The 24,601-nt window shown below is 45.5% G+C and overlaps 1 protein-coding gene across 1 annotated transcript in view; it reads right to left on the bottom strand.

The window, feature by feature from the left end:
- Positions 1 to 21,391, bottom strand: part of LHPP (phospholysine phosphohistidine inorganic pyrophosphate phosphatase) — a 79,091-nt gene extending 57,700 nt beyond the window's left edge. Inside the window, exons 1-5 of the mRNA XM_062001456.1 lie at positions 21,248 to 21,391; positions 9,221 to 9,408; positions 8,384 to 8,537; positions 6,015 to 6,078; positions 4,875 to 4,967 (exon numbers count right to left, since the gene is read on the bottom strand). Coding sequence (XP_061857440.1) covers positions 4,875 to 4,967; positions 6,015 to 6,078; positions 8,384 to 8,537; positions 9,221 to 9,408; positions 21,248 to 21,363 — 615 coding nt within the window. The 5' untranslated portion in view covers positions 21,364 to 21,391. The remainder of the gene's footprint in view (positions 1 to 4,874; positions 4,968 to 6,014; positions 6,079 to 8,383; positions 8,538 to 9,220; positions 9,409 to 21,247) is intronic.
- Positions 21,392 to 24,601: the final 3,210 nt, after the last annotated feature.

Raw genomic sequence — 24,601 nt, 5'->3', positions numbered from 1 at the left:
CTCGTGTGGTGGTGAATGAGAACCCCATGTAACTTTTACCTGCAATCAGAGCATTCATTAAAACCACAGAAAACCCTTTGATCAGAACAGGAATTATGGAGTAGGAAGGTGAATGGGGCTGACAGCTTCTGTACTACTCAGCCATGCTCGTGTTGCTAGGCAGTGCTTACCAGGACAAGCTCAGGTTTGCTACTTTAGAGGCTAAAGTAGGATGCAAAGGAAGTGGGTAAAATTCAGATTGACTCAGTGACTGTTTTTAGAGTCAAATGTATTTATGCCCAAGCAGATTTTTACTGTAGGTTCAATAACCTTAATCAAGCCAAATGTACCAGGGGGAAGAAGGAAATAAAGCTTATACACAAAATCTTTATTATGAATTCAACCCCTTCACACAAGAAATGTAATGCAATGACTTTTCTCCTGTGCTTCACAATCCCATGTCACTTATTGACTATGTTTTTACCTTGGAATTATTAAGAAAAGTGAGGCCAACAGGTTAAGGGAGGTTCTCCTTCCCCTCTACTGTGCCCTGGTGAGGTCTCACCTGGAGTACAACATCCAATTCTGGCTCCCCAGCTCAAGAGAGACAGGGAACTACTGGAGAGAGGCTAGTGCAGGGCTACAAAGATGATCAGGGGACTGGAGCATCTCTCTGAGGAGGAAAGGCTGCAGGAACTGGTGCTGTTCAGCATGGAGAAGAGAAGGCTGAAGGGGGATCTTATGCTGATCAGTCCCTAAAAGGAAGGTGTCAAGAGGATGGAGTCTTTTTTTCTGTGGTAGCCAGTGACAGGACAAGGGGTAATGGACAGAAACTGGAACACAAACCGTTCCATTTGAACACAAGGAGAAACTCCTTGTTAAGGTTAAGGTGAGGGAGCCCTGGCCCAGGCTGCCCAGGGAGGATGTGGAGGCTCCCAAACATGCCTGGACACATTCCTATGCCCCCTCCTGATCAAGGGGAGTCTGCTTAAGCAGGAGGTTGGGCTGGATGAGCTCTGGAGGGCCCTTCCAATCCCCACCATTCTGGGATTCTGTGAACTATTCACTGTGCAAACATCAAACATGCAAAGGGCATCACATGTGGCCTCTGACCTGAGAGAAGCTGTACAACAAGGCAGGTGAAACCAAAAACACACATAAAACTCCCAGGGCAGATTTCCAAAGGCTCTAGGGCCAGACAGCTTTCAAAAAGCTTTCAGCAGGACTCAAAGCTTGAAACTTCACTCAGCCACTTCTTCACTGTTCTTTTGGAGATGGAAAAATCTTCCCCCATCGTGGCTGGTGGACAAGGAGGAGATGCCAGCACAGTCTGTGCCACTCTCAGGGTGTCCTCCCTCTGCTCTCACCTGCCGCTGATTCCCACCTGAGACTTGCAGGTGGCAGAAATGGGAAAGGGTTAACTACTGGTAGTTTATGCACTCCAGGATGACCTGCCATAACTCCTGCTAAAGCAGGACTATTTGCTACAGAGACAACTTTTTATGATTACATAAAACTACCGGAACCTTAACATTATTTAGGCTTTATTGTAAAGCTGTAAAAATCATCCACTGTTACAGCTGCCTTAAAACATATGAATTAGGCATTTCAGTAACCTTTAAGATGTGTTATTCTTTGCCATATTACTGAATCATAAGACAGGTCTGGTTACCTCTAAGAGGTTTAAATTTCCAAGCTATTAAAGTAATACCAGCAATCTGTTATTTCTAGGCCATTGAGGAAAGGTTAAAATGAAAATTGGACTTCGGGGAGTTCTTCCCATTCTAAGTGCAGGTTGAAAACATCTCAGCAGCAGAAGGCAAAGTCAGGGTCTTGGTGAGAAGCAGATATCAAGGGAAACGACTGGTGATAACTTTATTGATTAAAGCAGCCTGAGAAATGTGAGATTGGCCCTGTCTAGCATCACTGTGCTGAGAGAGCTTTATTAAAGGAATATTTTTCATTAAAAGTCAGCAGAAAGAAAATTGGGATATGTTTTCAAAAGCACAGCTCATCTGCAGTGCCTTAATGATGGTATGGATGAGCTGCCTTCCACTGGTGGCACAAATTCCTGGCAAGTATTTTTGCAAAAGTACAAGCAAGTAAAATCAGTCCTTGTCATGTCATTACAAATGCAGAGAAGCACAGCTCATTCAGGAGGCAGATTAAAAGGCAACACAGTGCACCACTGAGGAGCTTACTGAACTGGATATACTGAGGTTTTATTATGGATGATGCATTAAACCAACCCACAAATCCTTTTCCAAAGGACATTAAAGTTCCAAGTCAAGCACTCAAAAGTTAGGAAGGGACCTCAGAATTAAGGTGGTTTGTTCTGCTCTAATTAGTTCCTCCTAGGCATGTGCATCATGATCCTGGTTTCATACCAGCAGCAAGGACTATTTTTTCCCATAGTTGGAAGCATGGAGTGCCTGGTGTCGCTCTGCAGTGCTGCTTACTGCACTCCTCCCTGGTTAGACACATACTCTCTTTTGTCTCCAATCTCTCTGAATAGAAAACAATCACATACTAGACACGTTACTACAAACTGATGGCATTTAACACTGGAAGAAAAATCCCAGTCAAAATATAGTCACCAGAAGCACTACAGCACTATGGCAAACAGCAGAGAAAGAATAAATAATCTCTGCTGGGGACTATTACTGCTTTTCAGTACCCAAAGCAAATCCTCCTGAAGCTGATGGGAACCATTCCCTGACGCTCACCCTATGGGACCATTTTTGCCAGCTTGCTGATGCATTAAATCAAATTTGCTTCCCGAGGCAAAGGTTTTGAGCCAAGAGCTGTGGTGTCCAGTCACATCCCTGTTATGACATCCCTCCCTTGGTGCTACAGGCTGACATGGTCCTGGCATCCCATGAGCTGGACAAAACAGTGTCTGAGGACAATGGCACTGTTCTGCCTGTGGAAAAGGGCGAGCAATGCCACTATGCAGGGTCACAAGGATAGGAAACAAAAATAACATCTTCCTTCCTGCTCCTGCACACCAATTGCTTCTGAAATAAGCAGAAATGAAACACAAACCTTCATGCATCTAATTTACACAAGCAGCACCCAAGACCTGAGCCTGGCTTTTAACAAAACCTGGTTTTTTTCCCAGCCACCTTCTCTTCAAACAGCACTCTGTGTCTGAAATACATTTCTTGGTTTGTTGGTTGGATGAATGGATTGAACAATTGCCATGGCTGTACCTGGGGTAATATGTTCAGGTTGAGCTATCTTGTTACTGGGAAGATACTGACAAACTGAAAGGAGACTGCAGAAAAGAGCACCACAGTGGGTTGGGGCACTGAGGGACCAGATCACAAGGGAAGCTGCCCAGAGCTGAACACATAGCTTTAGTAAGAGACAACCAACGGGACAAAATATCCAGGAAGGCAAACGGAAATATGGAGATACAGGTTAGAAGGGAAGAATCCTGATGAATCCCAGAAAAAACTGCCTGATCAAACAACTTACTCAGCTCTGAACACTGTCCTGACAAAGGTCCCATTGTTCAGCTCACTGAAAACTACTCTGGACAAAACATTAATAGATGTGGAGCAGGGAACACTCCTGCACGGGGAAGGAGATGGATTAGATGGCCTGCTGGGTCTTTTCCATCTCCACACTCTATAATAAAGTAAAAGCCAAGCATACACTGAATTACAGGGTCATAATTTCATCTCCAGGCTCTAAGGACCTACAAGCCACCCAAACCTCCCTCTTGTTGTTTATAATGTCACCAACACTTCCTGATGGAATTATTATGCTGTAATTCACTCTGTCTGTGAGTCATCTCATACTCATCCTTCTGTCTGTGTGACATAACAACAAATCAATAAAGAGGATCTGAGCACAGCTACAGAGGTGGGGGGGAAAGGGCTGTACTAAGTAAGTAGGGAGCATCACACATTCAGCGTGTGTGGACAGTGTGATGAACCCAATCACACAGGCAGAGTTTTGGGGTCAGTCAGTGTTTCCCGCTCACCTAAATTAGAAAATATTTTACTTCTGCCTTTCTTTTTCACTAAAAAAAGGTAGTCAGTGTGACAACAGAGGAAATGAATAACATTTTGGTTGCAGTTCCATTATGTTGCAGGCTTCAGTTGCCAAGCAGACACTGACAAGCATTAGGGCACCCATCATCTTGTGATGTGCAACACCTTCATAACTCCTTGAGAAACTTCATTGCTTTTGTATTGTTTTCCTTAGACTCCAATAAAGGAATTTCACAACAGAAGTGCAAGCTCTTTTGAGTTGTATGGTTTGAGGTGAAGGTAAATACAAAAGTACAACACAAGAGCAGAAGCAGGAGGAACCACAGTAGAGAATGGTGGGGTGGAAGATTAAATTGGGTAGAGATATGAAGGGCACAAGTCAGAGCAAAGAGACAGAGACAGGGAATGAAAAGGGAAATAAAAGGCAGTCAAAAAGGACCTTCAAAAAAGACAACAATGTCATACCTTTCAGGGCAGTACAAAGTAGAAAGGGAGCTAGAAAGGGAGGTAGAAAAAGCAGGGCAGAAGAAATTCAACAGATCCCCACCTGCTAGCATTTACCCTCTAGGCCATTGGTTGTCTTTTGTCTGTGTCACATGATTTGATAGAATGAACAAACATGGAGTGTTTTTTTCCTTCTGAAGCATTTCTTTCAACATTTTTTCTTTTCCTTTTTTTTAAAATAACTCATAGGAAGAACCTGAATGTCAGCATTTCTCTGCACTAGGTATAGCACACTGGCTTTGGAGAACAAAACACCTGCATATCCACCCAAAGTTTACCATGTCCTCCTGGCCACATTCCCTACAATCACTCTGTAACTGTGAAAGACAGCAAACCAGAAAAAAATGCATCAGTAGGCAGAACCAGTGATCACAGAACGAGGAACCTTACCTGCTCTGCTGGAACACCCATTTCTGCTAAGGCAGACTCAAAAAACATTTTTGCTGGTTTTCCCACTACCTCAGCTTGGACATCACAAGCATACTGGAAGGAAAAAGCAGACAAAAGATTATGATCAGAAAAGTACTCCAAAAAAAAATTACATGGTTATTGGGTTTTGTCCTTAAATAATTGAAGGAGAATATCAGAGGATTTTGGTAACAGAAGTGTTCAATGTCCTCTGGTAGGAGAGAAACACCTCCTAAAATAGATCAGGTTATACATCTGTTACTCTCTCCAACAGGAGAGCAGTCTCCAGATGAGAAGCACAGGAGGGCCTTAAGAGATGTAGAGGTTTTCTCCAACCACCTGACATTTTTAATTGTCCATTTTTAAGTGACCATCCTGAGCTGAAAAGCTTTGTTCTGCAAGCAAGCAGCAGTAGTGTGCTGACAACTTTGAACAAATATGGTCTTTCTAGCTTCTTGCTAGACAACTGGAAGCCAGAACCTATTTTGGGAGGCAAAAGCTCTCCCCAAAACTCACATGGATACACAAAACAATGTGTTGCAAGCATACATTGTATCCTGTATCTTCTGTGCCTGCTTTGCTTCATTCTCTGCATTCACCCTGCAAGCCTAGGAAAGGAAGAATAACAATTCTCTCCTTCTCTCCCCCTTAGGTTGGCTTATCTATAGGGTTCCAGTTCTGCACAGACTTAATCAGGCTTTAAACCAGGATTGCACTTAAGTATCTTGCTGAGTAAGGGCCTTTTGCTATAAACTGTTAAGGGTGAAGGCTGTGTTAACACCACTACAAACTACACTAAACGTAAAATGGACCTTCAGTTATTCTTGGGGACCTTGCAGACAATATCCCTCATTTTTCTTCTCTGCTTCCATCTTTCAAGGGTCTCATGTCCAATAAAGGCACCACAATGGCAAAAGTTCACCTTTTAAATAAAGTTAAAATAACGAATGAAGCCAGAAAACAACTGAATCCACCCGGCTTTGGAATGCAGCAGATGAGCTTCAATCTGTGGAAACTTCCTCCACCAAGGTGAGTAATTACAGAAGATGACCCATATTTATACCAGCTACTCTTTTAACAAGGTGCACAGAGCGAGTAAGCATAATGCAAGCTATAAAATACCTCTAATGCCTTCATATATGCTCCAACATCAAGTTTCAGACCATCGGTTTCTTTATAGTAGCGTCTGGAAATGAAAGTGATAAAGTTCCAATGAAATGGCAGTTAAATACAAAGAAACCACATTTTATTGTTTCTGTGCCTATACAGATGTCCATATGGCTGCAACAAAAAGACAAGTCATCAGAAACTCTGGAGCCTTAATTGAACACTAGGAATTAAGTAAAGGACAGGCTCAGTACCATGCAGCGCTGGGGAAAAGATCTCAGACCAGATGCCCATCTGGCATCTGGGACACAACTCTGCTGGTTCAAAGGGATTTCAACTAGCTTGTATCAGAGATGGACTTGGTCTGCATTTTATTGCACGCAGTATGAGCTGCTCACAAAGGGCAGCAGGTACAATGCTCTTCCTTTGGCAGACAGAAGATGAAGGCTGGCACAAACCAGCAGCTCTAACACCTTCTTTGGTGTATCTGGAAGAGGACCCCAAACAGTTGGCCATCAGTGCTGGTCCTCCATGTGAGGAAAGCCAAGGCTCTGTTTATCAAGACTAAGAAAGCCCTCTAAGCTCATTCTTTTTTGTTTTTTCTAAAAGTGTTTCCATTGCCAGGAAGCTTTTATAAAATCAGTGTCTTTATGTGTTTTTCTGGACTAGCAATTCACATTAACACAGGTCTTCCAAACTCCTCTGGTCAGAGCAAAGATAGGTTTCTATATGACAGGAAAAAAGGTAGGATGAGCAGTCAGTTAAGATTTTATGCCTTACCCTTCTGCCATTTTCCATTATTCAGCACAGTCTCCCTTTAAAATGACCACTTGACCTTTGCTAGAACAGCCATTAACCTTCTATAGTCTAGCGTAAACAGCTTAATTTTCTGACAGTGGCATGACAGTAGAAATTACAAAGCCAATTCCCACTCTCAGCCCAAAACAGATGCTAAATGTAAATCATTCCATTTTCAGGAGCAGAGCATTCTGCTCCAGTGACTCTGACACTTTTGTTTTCTATGGAATGAACTAAAACTTCAGTCAAAATCAACCTACTTGCTCAAGGTAGGCACCGTGTTAAGGTCCACCCAGTTACACTGATTCTGCACTTTAAAACAGAGCTGGCTTGTGGCTCCTTTTTGTACACAGCCCTCTGCATCAATGAGGCTTCTCCTAGCTTGGCAAACAATTCATCCAATTCATAATGTCCCTTTCTTCTAGTCTGAGAACTTATCTCCCAGGGCCACTCATTCAGAACTCACGTTCACGTTCCCTAAATGATCAATCACTTTAAGAAATTATGCTCAAGGTGAAAACTGAGCTCAGAACACCAACAAAATCTATATTTCAAAATGAAAAATAACGTTCCAAAACAGTAACAGCAGGTCTGGATTAGAACTGTCGACATCAATGAATGACCAAACAAATACCTTCACGAGCGCAAGGTACAATGGCATTTCTGTATTGATCACACTGAAAATCCTAAACAATGGCTCATTCTGTATCTTATTTTGAAAGATGGTGTTGCATAACACAACTTGGTTATTTTATGGACATTAGCCATTCTGCTATTGGCTCAACATTTTCCTTCTTCTGAGAACAGCGAGGATTTTTCACCTGTGTTGTAGGATCAGAGCGTGAGTGTCAGGCACAGCAACACGAGGCACTTCACTGCTCCTTCCCATTGGTAAGTTTTACCCAGCTGGATCAATAACACACAAACTAAGAAGGGTTTTCATGCTCATTACAGTGCATTGAACCACTGAAAAAAGTGGTCACTCCAGTTTCCTCCAGCTAAACATGCATAGTCTTTTAGGCCCACACATCACAACAGGTAAGAATGACTCCTTCAAGGCCTCAGCATTGCCATTCAGTGCTGGCATTAACCTCCTGTTTAAAACCTCAGAATACATCTATCTGAATTGGTTTTGGGAAAACAGGAAAATTCCCTGACTGTAACTTTCCTGCAAGTGAAAGCAAAGTGCAAGTGAGCTGGAGGATTCAGCATAGCATGTTCAGTGACTGCCAGTGCCCTCTGCAAACCTGCATCAGGACAGGACTGAACTGGGGCTCATCAGGAGCATTTGTACTCCCTTCTTTTAGACATCTATTTCAGTGTAGTTGCCTCAGTTTCCCCTTACACTCCTGGCAAGGCTAGAAGTGAGTGCCTTGGGACACGAAGGCAAGTTAGGTGACTGAATTACCCATTGAGGACCCTCACTGTCAGGTCCCTGGATCAGCCTCCTGGTCCAGACACATCAATGAACCGCTTAGAAGTCTGGAGTGTGAATGCCCATACCGATACCCTCCATTAAGTACAAACACACTGGGGGAGATTAAAAAACATAGAGCCTAGAGGATAAGACAAAGTGCTTAACTCACCCTTTTCCAAGGGAGATCAGAACAGGCTTCTCCATCCCAATGAGAACTCGGAAAGCTTCATTAAGGTTTGCGTAGGTGAAGTTCTCTGCTGCGTCTCCGATGACCACACAGTTTGGGTTTGTTTTATCAATCTCTGCAAACTCAGGGACGAGATCTACAGGAGGAAAAAAAAATCCACAAGTCAGTTCCCATGGGAACTGATGGTTTTCCCTGGATTTGTGTTTTCCCTTGTTCATTCCCCAACACGAAAAAAATAGATCCAAGTCTGAAACGACTTCTTCAGACCCTTCCTGCTCCTGCCTGAATCCTGCTATTCATCTGTCCTATGATGAAGAGAAAAAGAAATCATTTCCCACCCTTGTCTTAGCTCCTGCCACCCATGTCTCTGTTGTACCTCATCTCATTATACACAGAGATCTGAGGCACATTCCTGCTTGATGAAAACATATAATAGCAAGGGCAGGATCTACCTCCTTTCCTCATACCCACACCCAATACAACAGAACACTTTAAAGTATCTGCACTGTCTTTGTTATCAGGGCAATGTCCTGCACAAGACTTGTCTCCTAGTCTGTACCATCAACTGTGCACTTGCTGACCCCCAGCACAACTCTGTGCTTTCCATGCACCACTGCCATAATGAACATCTTGCTCAAACCAGACCACTAAGGTCTATTCCAGAGTCTCGTGACTAAGGAAAAAGCTTTTCCCAGCAGGAAAACACCTGGGAGCTCCTCCCTGGACGAGCTAGGAGGATTCACTGCTCTATTGCAAACATCCCCATCTCTCTGGGCTGTCCCCTCATGTGTCCCAGCATCTGCTGCAGCGTTGTCCCACCATCGTGCACGAGCAAGTGTGGTCTGAGGCCACGCTCCTTCAGAATGCGGCAGGCGGCTGGCGCGGGGGCCGTGACCTCGCCCACCGAGATGTCAAAGCCCAGCCCCCGCAGCTTCTTCACAAACTTCTCCCGGGTCGCTTGGGTTTCGTTAGTGCAGAACTGCAGCTTCAGACCAGATGCTTTGATCCTGTCCAGGGAGAGGAGAGAGGAGTTAACCAGTTGCAGAAAAGGGGCTCAGAGCATCAGCTTTGCTGTCCCACTCCCAGCTTGGATAATTCCAATTAAAATACAGAGGAAATGTCAGAACAGGAGCTGGATCCCCTACCGTTACCAAGATGTGCTTTCAGTTTATTGACTCTGGACACTAGAGCTGCAGATTTCACATGCAGGGTATGTAGCTGCCCTTCTGGAGCAGAAAGCCAAGATGAACACAGCAGCACCCAGGACCCCGCAGTCTGTGAGGCATACGCTCCCTCCACATCAAAAAACCACAAACCCAGTTCCTTTCCATGAAACCATTCCATGGCTGTGGACACACATGACCTGAAAAAGCAAAGCTTTGCCCTTCTGTAGTCTCCAGTGGCTTTCCTCGTGTGATGGCTTCAGTTACATGTGGCGTTCAATGTCTCAACACCTGTGCTGTTACTTGGCAGGTAATCTCCAAAACTGTTACTTCAATTAGTTGACTAATGAATGTTTCCAGGTAAATGGCTTCTCAAAGGAAGGAAGCATGGCCCCAGTTGCCCAGAGTCAAGGACATGGCTCCTGTGGATCAGCACTCTGCTATCTCATACAAGCCCACTGCCTCTGAGAGGCTTTGTTTCCCCAACCCAAGCTGTGGTGACCTACTGGGGCTGCCACGAGGCATCTTTTCTAAGGATGAGTTATCAGCTCTTTGGAGAGTCAATGTATTTCAAAATGACCACAGAAAATCAGAAGCACTGAAAATGTATCACAGCTTTTTGGGTTGTTTTAAATATTTGCCAAAGGACCGTCACTCAGCTCCTCTAACACATCCAAATGCCTAATGTTTGTCACTTTTAGTGGGAATTTGGACATAATTATCTTTGAGGACCCAAGGATCAGATACCTAGGTAAGCTTGGGGCTACGCTTATAAATTCTTGTTAGAATATTAGTTCCTTTTCTTTGTGTTAGGAGGAAGAAGGACTTTATTAGGAAAGCTCCTGCATTGATTCTCTCGACAACAAAACACATTGGGTTCCTTTTCTAGGGAAGACAATCCCACTTGGTTGGCACAAACACCAAAACCACTTTGAGGCAAACACATCTGACAACTACCTCTGTCAGAGGAGTCTCAGAAATCCGGTCCTGACCCAGAGAGTCCCTTTTGCTGAGTTAAACTGCACGCCCGTGTCTTCTTCAATAATGCTGGTGATTCATTTCCTTCTTATTATTTGTCTTTCCTAATCATAGGTATGTGAATTATCAATTACACTTAGTGGTTAATTGCCCTTCATAAAGATAGCTTTTCTATTTTAAATTAGGCAGTTAATATATTGTAACTAATAGCATCCACTTGTACATTATAAATATATCTTCATTGATTGGAGCAGCGAATGTGAGATTCACTCGCAAGTTAATGAAGCAATTGAGTGAAGAAGTGCAGGCTGTACCCAGGGAATAATTATTGTTAATGAATTATGATGTGACCTTCTCAGAACAATGAACAATTGGTGTGACAGTGGGATGACAGTATGCCACATCTGCTATTCAAAACACGGTTTCAGCTGTAGTTAAAAAGCAAAGCAGTGTAATTTGGATACATAACAAACTTTAATAGAGTGTGCCACGGTTAAGAAATAATCTTATTGTAAATACAAAGCCTATCTGCACACTCTTAGGGGAAAAAAAAATCCCATGACTCATAACTGCCTGGAAGCAGACACTTCTTGGGTAAGAATCTACTCTTCCTAAAGGTCAGCAAAGTGAATTCAGGAAAACACTAACCACCAGCTTGAAAGCACAAGCAAGCGGCTTGGTGAAAGCAAAGACTCGGTTTCCCTACACCACAAATTTAGCTTTCTCCTTTCAATTTTAGATGAAAAACAGAGTTATACTTCTGAAAGGCTTGACCAAAGCAGAAGCAGTCAGGCCACATCCTGGACAGCTTCATGCTTTGTAGCCACCAGCAATTACCACCTCAACAAGCAAGCTCAGTAAATGCTTAGGATCAGGTGAGGTGTGCAAAACGCTCAGCGAAGCTGGTTAGAAAATGGGAGGCCTCTGGTGAAACGTGAAAAGGACTCTCAGAAATATCCTGGAGCACAAAACAAAAGGAAAATCATCAAGAACTCCACAGAAGACTTATTTCTACAAATAACTCTTCAATGAAAAGCTACCTTTTCCTTCAAAGTTATCATCTCTAAAAAGATCCTCTGACAAATCCTTCACCAGCAGGAGCATCATTTCACACACACCCTGGGATGAATCCATCCCTCCATGCTTGGCATGGGAACAGTGAGCAGAGTCTGCAGGGCAGCATGCATCAGCAAATAACTATTAACTCAGAGCTTAAGTAATTAGGGAGAGCCTTTAACAGCAGCCCTACATGGGGGAAATCCTGGCTCTGCTCCCATTTACAGCAAAACTCTCCTTGAGTTGTCACAGCCAGGTTTTACACTAAGAGGAACTAAAAGACAGCTTGAAGGTCTCTGTCAGACGGAGATGAGATGCTTTGCCCTGAGAGTCAATACTGTACTGGAGGCACTGCTGCTAAACTGCACAGCTTAATGGGAAACCTCAAACTACTGAGCTGACCAAGCTACCAGTGTTCACATTTTAAGAAGAATGTGCAGAGCAATTTATAACAGCAAGTGTGGACACATCAGAAGAAGAATAAGGAACAAATTTGTAATGTGATGCCTTATAAGATAAAGAGCATGGGATTAGATAGCTGCAGGTACAGAAGAAAGAGGCAACAGCAGATGAAATATACAGCAAACATTTTATCACGATCTCCAGCATTTTACAGATTTATCAGCATCTCTATTTCAGGAGTGCAGGCACACCCAGGAAACCCAGTCAACCAGGGCTTCAGATGACTTCCATACATCGTGGCTGTGATAAAAGATCCTGGTCAAACTCCAGAAGCATGAGAAATCAATCCTGCTGAGAGCTTGAGCTGAGCACACGGACAGGCAGCACCGCACGCTGCAGGCGCTCTGCACAGCCTGGGTAGCTGCAGACATCCCCAGGCTGCTTCTCTCTCACCATTCAGTGCCATCAACAGGCTCACGGTCAGATAAATCTCCTCATTTCCAGCACATTCTAATGCCCACAAGCAGGAATGGGGGAACTTGAACTCCACCTGTTTGCAGGGTGTTAGGTGTGAAGGGGGAGAAGCTTCTGACCTTTTAAGGCACCACAACTGGCAAATTTGGCTAAAAGCATCTCTGCAGAAAAAGAAACTTGCTGAAGCCCCTCTCAGAGGGGATGGTAGAGCAGCAGCAGGGAGCAGACAACAGGCCCAGTCCAGTCATATCCCTCCAGTGACAAGCTGCAAAGGCTCTGCTGTCAGTGCTGGCTGTGCCACCAGGGCAGGCACCAGTTGCCCAGGGAGCTGCCACAGCACACTGGCACCAGAGCGAAGGAACAAGTCACAAAAGAAACTTCCAAGCCCAAAACTGTAAGTGGATAGATGGGAGCTGTACTAACACACCAACAGGTGGGTAAGGAGACTTTTCCTAAGCCTTACCAGAGGTGGGAGTTAAGCCCACAGCAGACCGAAACACGCACTCGGTTGCCCAAACAATCCCCAAACGCAGAGCTGGGGCACCCAGCCAGTGTTGGGCACACCGGGAGCACACGGAAGGCAGAGATGGAAAGGAGGGGTTTACTGTCAGCCCCAAGCTGCCCCTCACGCTACACCAGCTCTTTGAACTGACCTTTACCTCGTTCTGCCGGAGCAGGACACGAGGCTGAGTGACAATGTCCCACAATGCAATTACCGTGCGTCAGATGAGCCGGTCCCTTACAAATCACCTCGAACTTTACACATCTGCTGCCTGTCAGCATCTGCCAGGCTCACTCACCCGAAAATAATGAAAAAACTCTCATTATTGCTCCATAACAGGTAAAGTGTTAGGACAATTATTAGACATCCTGACTGACCTTGTGCAGACTTAGCCAACTGCCTTTGCCAACCTTTACTGGCAGCCTCTGGGCACGTAAAACACAAAAACTGTTCTTTTAGATGACGTAAAGGTTGTGACACCAGTAAGAAAAGGAATGGTCATGGAATCTAGGCTGGAAGTCATCATTCCTTCTAATATTCACACTGTCCTGCACACGTCAGAAGCCACTAAGGACACGGTGTAAGGCTTCAGACTTTGCCACCTTTGGCCACTCTCTTTTGCAATAAAGGTTTTTCCTCTAACACAGGAGAGTCGTGCCAGCAGCACTGTGCAGGGGGGCAGAAAGAGAAACCCTGAAATGGGCAACAAGCCTGAGCTTGGCAACTGTCCAACACCAACTTCAAAGGGCTTTGGAAGACTGCTGGTTATGAGATTTCCAGAAATAGCCTTTTATCTTGCTGTTGGTTTTTCAGGGTTGTCTGGGTTGTTGGGTTTTCTTTTAATTTAAAAAGAAAGAAAAGCATGCTAAGCACTTATGCTGTTTGACTTTTGTACCAGTGAATATCTGTGTGCTTCACTCTAAACTTGTCAGCACTCTAATGCCATCTCTGAAACATGGGGAAATAACGGTACTAGAAAGTTACCCACCTGCAACTAAACAAGAAAGTAAACCCAAGAATGCCATTCTCCCACCCAGGAAAGGCTAATGTTTGCTTATTGCCTTCTGCAAGAGCCTGAGTGCTGGTGCTGCTCTCAAGAGGAGATGACACTGAGCCAAGGAGAAACTGAGCATAATGGCCAAAAGTAGGAATGATTTGCCTAGTTTAAAGGTAAATAAAGAATGAGTTTGAAAAGAGCAGGAATGTATAGCAGTTCTTTAGCCTGCCTAGCTGCAGGAGAAACACAGCACATGATGTGGTTTTTACCAGCAGCCGAACATCACACTCCAAGTGACAAATTAAAAGGGCTTTTGCAACAAGAGATCAGTGCTAGTCCTCAACAGTCTATGTAATGGTGAGTGATCAGAACAAAGAGAAGGACCAAAACCTTCTCTGTGCTCAGACACTGCTGACTAGCAGGCAATGGGATGTTTGTCCATTGCCCACTAAAGGCTCTCTGGCCGGTCCTGCTGCTGAGGGCAAGTAACAGACCTTGCAAGTCACACATTGCCCTTACAAAGAAGGCAAAATCCATCTTCCAGCCCTTGCAATGGACAGGTTACATCTTGAAGTGATGGACTACATTACATTCATGAAGCAATGCAAATCCCTGGCCTGATATTACAAGGCTTTTCCCAGGAGCATCCCCCACTGCTGGAGCAGCAGACACACCTGAGAAGGGGATACAAGAAAGTTTTTCAGCTCAGCACTGGCTGAAAACCATAAACCCCTTCTGGGCTCCAGCTGTGGAAATGCCTCTGTAGAGGACTGTATTTGCTCTGCTTTATGTGTCCTCTGCTTAGAAAGTGTATTTGTGGCAATAATGTATCATGCTTTCTTTGTGAGTTTGCCTTTGTGCTATTTGAGTGGTTATTTCAGCATTTTTTCATCTTTAATTTCAGCTTCTGAAGTAACACCAAGCTAAATCACTGTTTCAAAAGTCTGAGGGAGGCCAGCCACAAAAGTCCTCATCCATCTTTAGTTCATTTAGCTGTTTTTTTACAACACAAGCCTCCCCCAGTTCCACAGAAACAATGAATTTCCCACAGTGGGTGTGATGAGATAAGAGGACTGTGGATGAAACACCCCCAGACACTCCTGTGACAGTGACCTCTGCTTGCTTTCTGCTTGTTCCTTCTTTACTCTAATACATTTCCTCTGATTTCTGATGTCCTCACAGTATGTCTGAACTGCTTAAATCTTGCTGTTGCACCTCTGATGTTACTTTTGTCCCCTCATCTGTTGGTGCTTCCCTTCACTGATGTCCTGTCATTGCTCCCGAGTACAGCCAAGCTCATTAAAACTCCTGTTGTTCTCTGGTGGTCCAGCTTTCTGCTCCATATAGTAAGGCTGACCTGACAAATCCTTATGTATGGCACTTTTTGGCCCTGATCCACCTTGCATTCTTCTGTCTGAAACTCATCTCTACATCTGCTATCTCACAAGCACAATTTCCTCTCCAGACCCATATGGCTCACCTCTCTATATATATAGAAGTGGATAATTTGGAGGGAATCCAAAGGAGGGACTGCAAAAGGGATTAAAAAAAATAGGAGGGCATTACCTTTGAACACGAATGAAGGCAGTTTAATAGGCACATATGAAGGAGACACAAGAAAAGAGGCCAATGTTATTTAAGGGTGAAACAAGAAAGGGTACTGCTGTAAAACTGAAGACTCTGGAAATATCACACAGTCTGACAACAAAAAGTGAAACATTAAACTGTAGCTCAAAGTAAACTTTAAAAACTTCCCAACAGCATCATTTAGGTATTTCAATCATAGGGAATTTTTCAGGGGTAGAAATAATTACTGGAAGTTGTAGACAAGAACAAACATGAAGCCTGTCTTGCCTTGAATTCTCTACAAAGGCTGCCTCTCTCTGACCACTGAATACAGCTGGATTCCTCAACTACTGAACAAATTACCTGCTGTCATAAATCATATCCCACCCGCCTGAACTGGAGGGTTGATAGCAGATTTCTCTACAGATTTGTAGACAACATACCACAATAGTGAAATCCAGATGTCTGTACTTAACAAAAATAATACATGCTTTTGAAGTGAATCTGCAGAAAGGAAGCGTGAGGCAGAAGAGAAGAGAAATCTTTCTGCTCCATTATGTTCAGTAATAAGATGCATTTAATCACTGCAGATAACTAAATTAGTTTAAAGTATTACACCCAGCAGTCCCAGACTTTAACCACAGGAATCAGGGCTTCTCATCTTGTCTTGCTGTGCCTGGCTGGTTGTTATATTGTAGCAACACAACACCAAGTATGATTCAATGATATAGGGGTATTTTGTAAGAAAAGTAAACTGTGGCAGACTTTAAGTACTTGGTAACTCTTCACTTCTGAGCTGTCAAGACAAAAATCTGAACTTTGGGGACTCGGTGTGAGCAGGTCTGGAATACAGACAGTATAGGGTCTTTTTATAGACAATACAACAAACCACACTCCAATAACTTTCATTCTGTGCTAAAAGCAGATGTCGTGGCTGTTTTTTGCCTCTGAAGTTACCAGTTACCCCATGAACTTTCAGTCAAAACCAAGTGATCTTTGTAAAGTCGAATTCTTACTTTGTATACAAACAAGCCTGTTTGTAAATAATGAATTCTGTTTCTCAGAAATGAAAGTAAATTGCCCAAAGGTTTCATTCTCCTGCCTACCTACTTCAGAAAGTACTATACTACTTCATTGCAGTAGCTCAAAGACCAAGCCACGTTCCAACAAACCCAGTGTGATTTTAATCCGGAAGCAACCGACAACTAATTCTAGCACATCACTTGTAAAGATAGCATGGGATAGGAATGGTGATACTGCTGAGGATATGCCAAGGATCAGGCTTGAGTTGAAGATTCCAGACATTCTAAGATTCACCAAACATGAAAGATAGTGGGAAAAAAAATTACTACTGCAGTGGTAAACTGAGACGGGGCTCGGGTTCTACAGCACAGAATAGAGTGCTGCTAATCCACTTCAGGGATTAATCAATATAAGACAGTAACAAACAAGTACCTGTAGGTAGTAGGTATCACTAATATCTTCTATTATTCTTTATTGGTAAATATTTGTACAGCTACAGTGAGTAGTTCAAGACCCTAAAGGTGAATGATGTTTAATAACCAGAGGTGTTAGGACTGCCTCATGCAGTTTGTGTAGAGAGCACTTGGGAGCACCCACAACCTCCAGAACCGGCCTTTAAAAAAGAAAGCATGGACTTTGCTGGTTAGGAAAGCAAATGTGTGTTAGGAAGGTCCGCTGCTTTTGGAAAACCGAGGCAACAGCTCCTGTTGCAGCCTAGAGTGGAGCTGTGAATTCAGCACCCACTGAAGAACTACATCTCGTTCTGGCTCTGGCAGTGAACAGCTACATGACCACCCAAACCTGCTTAATCTTTTTGTGACACCTATCCTTTGGGACCCAGGGATTCAAAACACAGAGAGAACTAAGTGCAAAGACAAACAGATATTTACACAGGAGTTTATGTAGCGTACTTGAAATTCCCTTCCTAGGAGGAACAACGCCTGTGCTATCACATGTCCTGAAGGCACAGCAAGCCTTGAAACTTCGAACATCTGCAGACTGTGCTAAGCCATGCTTCAGTTATCTTCTGTGACAACAAAGATTTCCTGCTCCTTGTGGCACACACACTTTCAGATGGCTCTTTGTAAACTTGCAACTGTCCCCCTGAACCCCCGCATGCTGAATTGCTTTACGGCTCCAGTTCCGCCTGCTCCCCTCCCAATCTTCGCCTTGTTACACTCTCCAGGTATCTTATTTTAACACAACTGTCCAGCTGCTCCCCAGCCTCCCTGCTCCCCAGATTTCCGTTGCTCTTTTAAAGGGCTCTGTAGAAAGTTGTGCTAACAGATGCACTATACTGGCCAAAGAACAGGATGTTGTAAATGTCCAACTACTGTGTGCTTTTCATATGGATATGCTAATGGGCACACTATCGGCACACAGCTGTAAATGCAAATAAGAGAGCACAGGCCGAGCATCTTTTATGGATGTTGAACCACCTTCTGTCTTGTAAGAGACCAGCTCCCTGCTATTTGTAAGATAAAAAGCGAATAGCTCACCTCGTGTCAATGCTGTGTAAATCAATTAAGGCAATAACAGCACGGTACAGAGGCACTGTTAAGGCTGGCTCCAGAAGAAGCCTTTAAGTCACCGATGGGCTTTCAGATCTTGTCCGTGGGCTTTCTGATCTGCTCCACAGTGTCTGCCAGTTAACTGCACCCACTCACAAGAGACGTGTTTATTTGATTTCGTTACAAGGAGTTTTTAAAACAACAACAAGCACAGACCACAGTAAATGAAACAATCAAGAAACGTTGCAGGTTAAATGTTTTACAGGACCAAAGTGTCTCATCACGTTGCTTTTGGATTTTCTAGTTATTTACCACTCTAATATCCCCAACAGAAGTTAATGATAACAGTCTCTGGTGGATTTAATGGCATTCCAGGCACCTGCTTTCTGGGTTACATCAGGGGTGCTGACGTCCTCAGGCACACGGGTGTCTGTCTGCTACAGTCCAGTCAAGCAACAAGAAGGATCCAGATTCACCTTATTTGAGGGCAGGAGGTTTGCTCTGTACAAATACTTCCTTTCAGCCTCCAATTCACCAATCCCCTTTCAGTTCATACTGATAATTCACAGGCAAAAGAGTGATTTTATCAGAGACACATTAGCAATACATAAAGCATTCCCAGATGCAGTACTTGGACCATCACAAGTTATACCAACTTGGACAGAGACTAGTAATGTTTTCTGGAGGAGGGTCTGTACAGCACTGGGAAGCATGTAACTGAACATCAGGATGTTTCACTGTTCAGCAGCTTCTTTGGACATTTTCTCCCCCATCTGACTATACTGCTAACTCAAAACAAGAGAACAACCCCTTTGTAGCCATTCATAAGTCTAAACCAGGCCAAAATCTGCCGCTAGAAATTACACTGCTACTCTCTCAAATACCAACAGAAATAACTGCACAGCAGAATCTGGCTGAAAACAAGTAAATCAATGCAGCAAATGCAGGTTTAGGGTGTCAAATTGGCTTCAGTCATACGAAACCAACTGCAAATGAAAATGTTTACTTATGATTTTTATCGGCGTGTTCTATATGTTGCTACACAAAGTTAATTGCTCTAATGGGCTGGGAGATGATGTAGCAAGACAACCTGAAGAGAACAGGTCAGCCATCACATTATGGGAGTTCATATCTGTAGCATGAATTATGAAAAGGGTATTTAAGATTCCTCTTGGACATGTATACAGGCACTCTTGTAAGACATCTCTTTTAGCAAAAGGTCCTATCAATTTGAATTAGTTATAAAGTTTGTAACTATCTGCAATGATAACACTTTGATACAAAACTTAATTAAAAAAAAAAAGAGCTGCTTTTAGCTTTAATCCATCTGCTTGAAACCACTGGGCTGCACTATGACGCAGACACAAATATTAATGACCAACTGGCAATAGGATAATGAGTCAATAAAGATTTTAAATGGTGTGAGCTAGAACAATTACCAACCTAATAGGCAGACAAATAAGGTTGCTTGACTTTACCCGAGAAAAATTATTGCTCTTAACCACTTACACCTGAACAAACTGGTTTGTTTTGTTTTTTTCCTTCCTGACACTTTTTCCTGCTTCTGCTGTCCCCAGTTTCTACAGCTATGACCACTACTTCTCCCTTGCTTATTGATCTGAAATTCCTCAGGGCCCACACATATGCTAAAAGCAGCCACCATGCTCCCAGCATGGTGGGAACCATGGTGGGAACTCCCTGGGAACCACGGCTCATGCACAAAGCTGCAGAGAGGCCCCAGGTCAGCCCTTGAAGCGATGCAGCCTGTCACCTCCTTGAGCAGCACATGCACCATGCAGTGCCCTGAGACGTTCACCAAGTCCTGCCTAAATGAGACTGGCTTTCCCAGAAGCCTATTGCTGGATTATGGCTTCAAATCCTCCTTGAAGATCACTGCAGCCCCCTCCATGTCAGCCATTGGACATTCCCAGTATTTCAAGAGAAAGCCCATAATTTCTTACACTTAGCCAAAGATCAGTTTTAGTGTTGTTTTATAGAATCATTGTTGGACTTTTGAGTCCAACAACTCACCTCACACTGCCCAGCCACCACTAACTGATGGCCCTCAGCACCTCAACTACAGGGCTTTTCAATATCCCCAAGGCTGGGGACTGCCCCACCTCCCTGGGTATCCTGGGATGGGCTGACAACCCTTCTCAAGGAAAACGTTCTGTCTCAGATCCAATCTAAACCTCCCTTGGGGCAACTTGAGGACACTTCCTCTTGTCCTGTCACTCATTCCTGGAAAGAAGAGATCAACCCTCACCTCACTCCAGCCTCCCGTCAAGGAGTTGCAGAGAGTGCTCATGTCTCCCCTCAGCCTGCTCCTCTGGTCAAGCAAGGCTGATACAGACACACTAGCCAAGTCAGCCTAGTTAATTAAAGTCTCTTAAGTTACATTAAAATCACTGTCTGTTTAGCAGCGGTCACTTAGCTTGTGTTAACTGGATTGCATTACTCAGATAAAAAGCAAGGGAGCTCTACCTGTGTTACTCTCCTTGTGGCCAGTAACTTGCCACAACACTTTGCTTTTGAGTCACTTATAAGCCAGGCAATCATTAACTACAGCACTGAAATTCTCCACCTCTGCTGGCTTGCAAGTTCTCTGCAAGAAGTCCCAGCTAATTTGACAGCAAAGACAACCAATTTACAAGAGCACCATGCCAGTGCAGGCAGTATTTTATAACTCGTTACCAGAGGAAAGTGACAGACATCTTGTATATTTCCCACTCCTACTACACGTGCAGGGTGACAGTAAATACAAAACCAAGTTGCACGGGACCTGTCTGTACTGCTTCAGGGCTCTTTCATCAGTCCCCGTGCATCTGCAGCTCAGCCGACTCCCTCACAGCTTAAATTAGTCAAAAAAATCCCAAAGTGAACCAAAATGTTCGCGCTTGCTGTCCTGTTCCACTCAGTTTTACACAGCAGGGCAGGAGGCTGCACTGTCGGGGTTGCTTTAAACCCTGCTGCTGTCTGGCCATAGGATGAACCCCAAAGCCCAGAGCCAGGCCCGCACTGAGTGTTTTTGGGGTGCTAAGCCGGCACCGCCATGTCCCGGGCTCCTACTCCCGACCCCGGGCGGCCCCTCACGGCGCCGGCCCCGCCTCGGCCTCCTCCCCCGGGGAAGGAGGGGGGAAGCCGGGCCGTGCCCCGCCGAGCCCCAGCACTCACCTGCGCACCGCCTCCACCGAGCCGGGGATGGGGACCCCGCCGTCGCCGCCGCTGTCGTAGAGGACCCCGCTGACATCCAGCAGCAGCCCCCGCACGGCCCGCGCCCAGGCCGCCATCGCCCGCCCTCACGGCCGGCCGCGCTGCGGGGCTGCTGGGAAATGGAGTCCGGGCGGCGAAGAAGCCCACACTCACACTGCGCAGCCTTACGCAGTTCGTTCCGCCCCCGCACCGCCTCCCTATTGATTTATTAACGCTGCCAAAGCACCTGGGGTAGGTGGCTGTGTGGACCAAGTAGCGATGTGGCAAAGGCTCAGCTTGCGGTCTGCTGCTATAAACGGCCGCGGCTGTCTTCAGGCACGGCCGCAGCCCCCTCACCGGGGCCGGCCCTGCCAGCAGTCCATCCCGGTGGCCAACGGCTCCGGCAGCACGGGGGGTCAGCGGATTCCTGCTTCGCTGTAAACGCCCTCAGACAGCGCATCTCTGGTGAGAAACTTCCATCTGCTGAGGCAGACGAGTCACGGGAGCCCCACTGTGTCAAACGTAAAGGCAACACACACGTTTTCCTCAAAATGTAGCCTGGTTTTGTCCTGTCTGGAAGGGCTCCCGACCCTCTGCAATGCCTTCACAAGAGCACTGCAGGTCTTCCCTTGGGCCAGGCTTTTGGGAAGCGACGGGAAGCTTGGTGTACTTCCATCTTGCGGTGGGACGGCCATGGTGTGAGGGTGATGCCTGCCCCGCTCCCCTGGCCGCTACAGAGCTTGGGTTTGCCCTGCACCCCACAGCTCAGGCTGTGCTGCCGTGGGGGCCTCTGCAGGTCTGTAGGAACTGAAATAGGACAGAATTTAACCCTTGGGGACCAAGGTGCTGATCCACACCGCATCAAAAGCCTGAAGAGACAGGCATCAGCTGAGCTGAGCCGCGGCCAGGGCTGTGCGCTACCTTGATGGTATCTTCTCCTGTGTGTGCAGTGCTTCATATAGACAACCAAGTAAAAACCCCACGGGCTTGTCATACAAGGAATTGAACTGATCCCCTCCATTTCACAATTACGGATAAGATTTTATCAACCATGTTCCAGCTTTGCAGATAATACTGTTTTCTCCCCAGATAAAGTCCAAATACTTTCTTACTGCTAATGCTATCAATTGCATGCCACAACTCAGAACACATAAGGAGCTCAGGTGGAGTGATAGTCCACTTTGTTTCACAAAAAGCAGAGGAGCCCTGGCAGCATTGATTTGCATCACTGCTTCTGGAATAGCCTCTGGCTTCTCCTTAAAGATAATATCTAAACTGTGAAATTCATTAAACGGGCCCAGAAATGGATCAGGTTATTTAAAACAACATCACTAATGGCACAATATCTCAGCTGTCTCCACCGATAGTGAACATTGTCTTGGATAGTGTTATCAGTCCAGGACACCCGCTATGAATATTGATCTGCAGCTTGTTACAGCCATCACTTGCCGTCAGGACAGGTCAGGGTTGAAACCCACCTAGCATCAAAGCAATTTAAAGGCAGCACTCGGGCTGAATTTTAATGCTTAGGCTGGGAAACAAACCAACTTCAAACCGACTGCTAAAACTAATCCACCAGCGTGTGCTTTTTGGCGTGTGACTTTCTCCGTGCGTGCATGTGGGTAGGTCGGCGTGCATGCATGTGTTAAACTGGTGATACTGGAAGATGTCTGCTAGCTCACAAGTTAATCTCGCTGCTACAGTTTACTTTCTCAGCTCCTGCAGACACAACAACTCAGAGAAGTTCTCTGTAGTCTCACATCTATCAGATTAGAGTTTTTTTCTTTCAAACATAAAAGGTCTCTGGCACTGCCAAGGCTCGTGAGCGTTCTTAAAATAGCGAGCCATGCACTTATTTACCACTTGACAAAACCTCTGATTTCTCCATATAGTTTGAAACTAAGGTGGACAAAAAGAATCTCATTTCAAAAACGTGGCTAGGATCTGCACCAAGACTTCATTCTCTTTATTTGGTCTCATTTTTGAAGCAAGCTCTCCAGCAGCTGCAGCTGCTCCTCTCCCTTCTTCTGTACCTCAAGAAACTTCAAACACACAACCAATGCTTAAGCAGCACACAGCAGCGTTCTCAAGTTTAACACTGCCTTCACTTTCACCCAGGCTGCCTTCCCAAAACTAAGCTTTATCCATCTGTAGTGTTACTATGTGACAGAGCTCCCTTCTAACACATGCATGGCATCTCATACCAGAGGCCAGTGCCACATGGGCTCCTGGATGCTGCCACCACATAATTAACACTAACAATTGTAATTGCATCATCCTGCACATCTTCATCTCATCTTTTTGCTCTCGTTATCTTACCTATGCTTTTGGAATGGCACCAAGAAAGCTTAATTCTGCTGAGGCTGAGACAGCTGTAAAGAGGAGGAGGGCTGTGGTCTGCACCTTTTACTAGCAATAAAAGCAGGCAGAGTAGCAGATTCCCACCAAGGGCTGCCTTTCCTGGCCTCTGCCAGCTGAAGGATGCCTCTTCCTCCACACCTCATGGAACCAACTGAACGCAGGAATGCTAAGAGAAGAGCCAGCACCTCCCTGAGCAGATATAGAAATGTATTTGCTAGCAAGTTCTTCAGAAGCATGGCTGGCTAGAAATGGCCATGGAGCTGGCAGAGGGAATGGGCCTGCTGTTGGTTATGCTGTCCCAGCTATAGGTATGCTTGAACAACAAGGTATTTCCACTCAAGGCAAGGAGAGTTAGTCAGGGGGCTGCTTGGTGAGGCAAGTACTCCCCCAGCACAGATATACCTCAAATTCCCTGCCTCTTATAGCGTGAATGCCACAGGTGAGCTGCAGGAGTTAGGGCCAGCCCTTGGCCCAAAGCCTGCGCCAGACTGACCCGGAGAAGCTGCTCCCGTCTCCCTGTGCACCACATGGTAATCTCACATCTGAAACAGCGGCCGCTGGCAGAGGCAGTGACTCGAGCCAGCAGCCGGCTTAGCACAGCACAAGGATGCAGGAGCCGTTCTCTCCATTCTGGTCCCTCGGAGACACCTCGCCGCGCCAGACCGCCACCGACCTGGGGAGCTGCAGGTGGGTGGGCAGAGTGCGGAGGAACAGCTAGGAGCTTCTCTGGCACCCAAGGGCCAGCAGCAGCTGCCGGGCCGCCATGTGCAGTTGCAACCGTACACTGGCGGCAGACCTGGGGAGGGGGTCTGCTGCCAAGGCTCCGGGCCGCCCCTGGCCCACCTCCCCGCGCATCCCCCCGCCCCAATCCGGGGCAGGTAACGGGAAAGCCCCGTCGGCGGGAGGTCGGGATGGAGGGAGGCGCTCGCTGCGCCCCCGCGGAGCCGGGGCGGGGGGCGCGGGGGCGGCGTGCCA

The sequence above is a fragment of the Colius striatus genome, chromosome 8 (assembly GCF_028858725.1).
Source record: "Colius striatus isolate bColStr4 chromosome 8, bColStr4.1.hap1, whole genome shotgun sequence".
Lineage (NCBI taxonomy): Eukaryota > Metazoa > Chordata > Aves > Coliiformes > Coliidae > Colius > Colius striatus.
The sequence above is the reverse complement of the archived record's forward strand: the minus strand, read 5'-3'. Positions and strand labels throughout refer to the sequence as shown.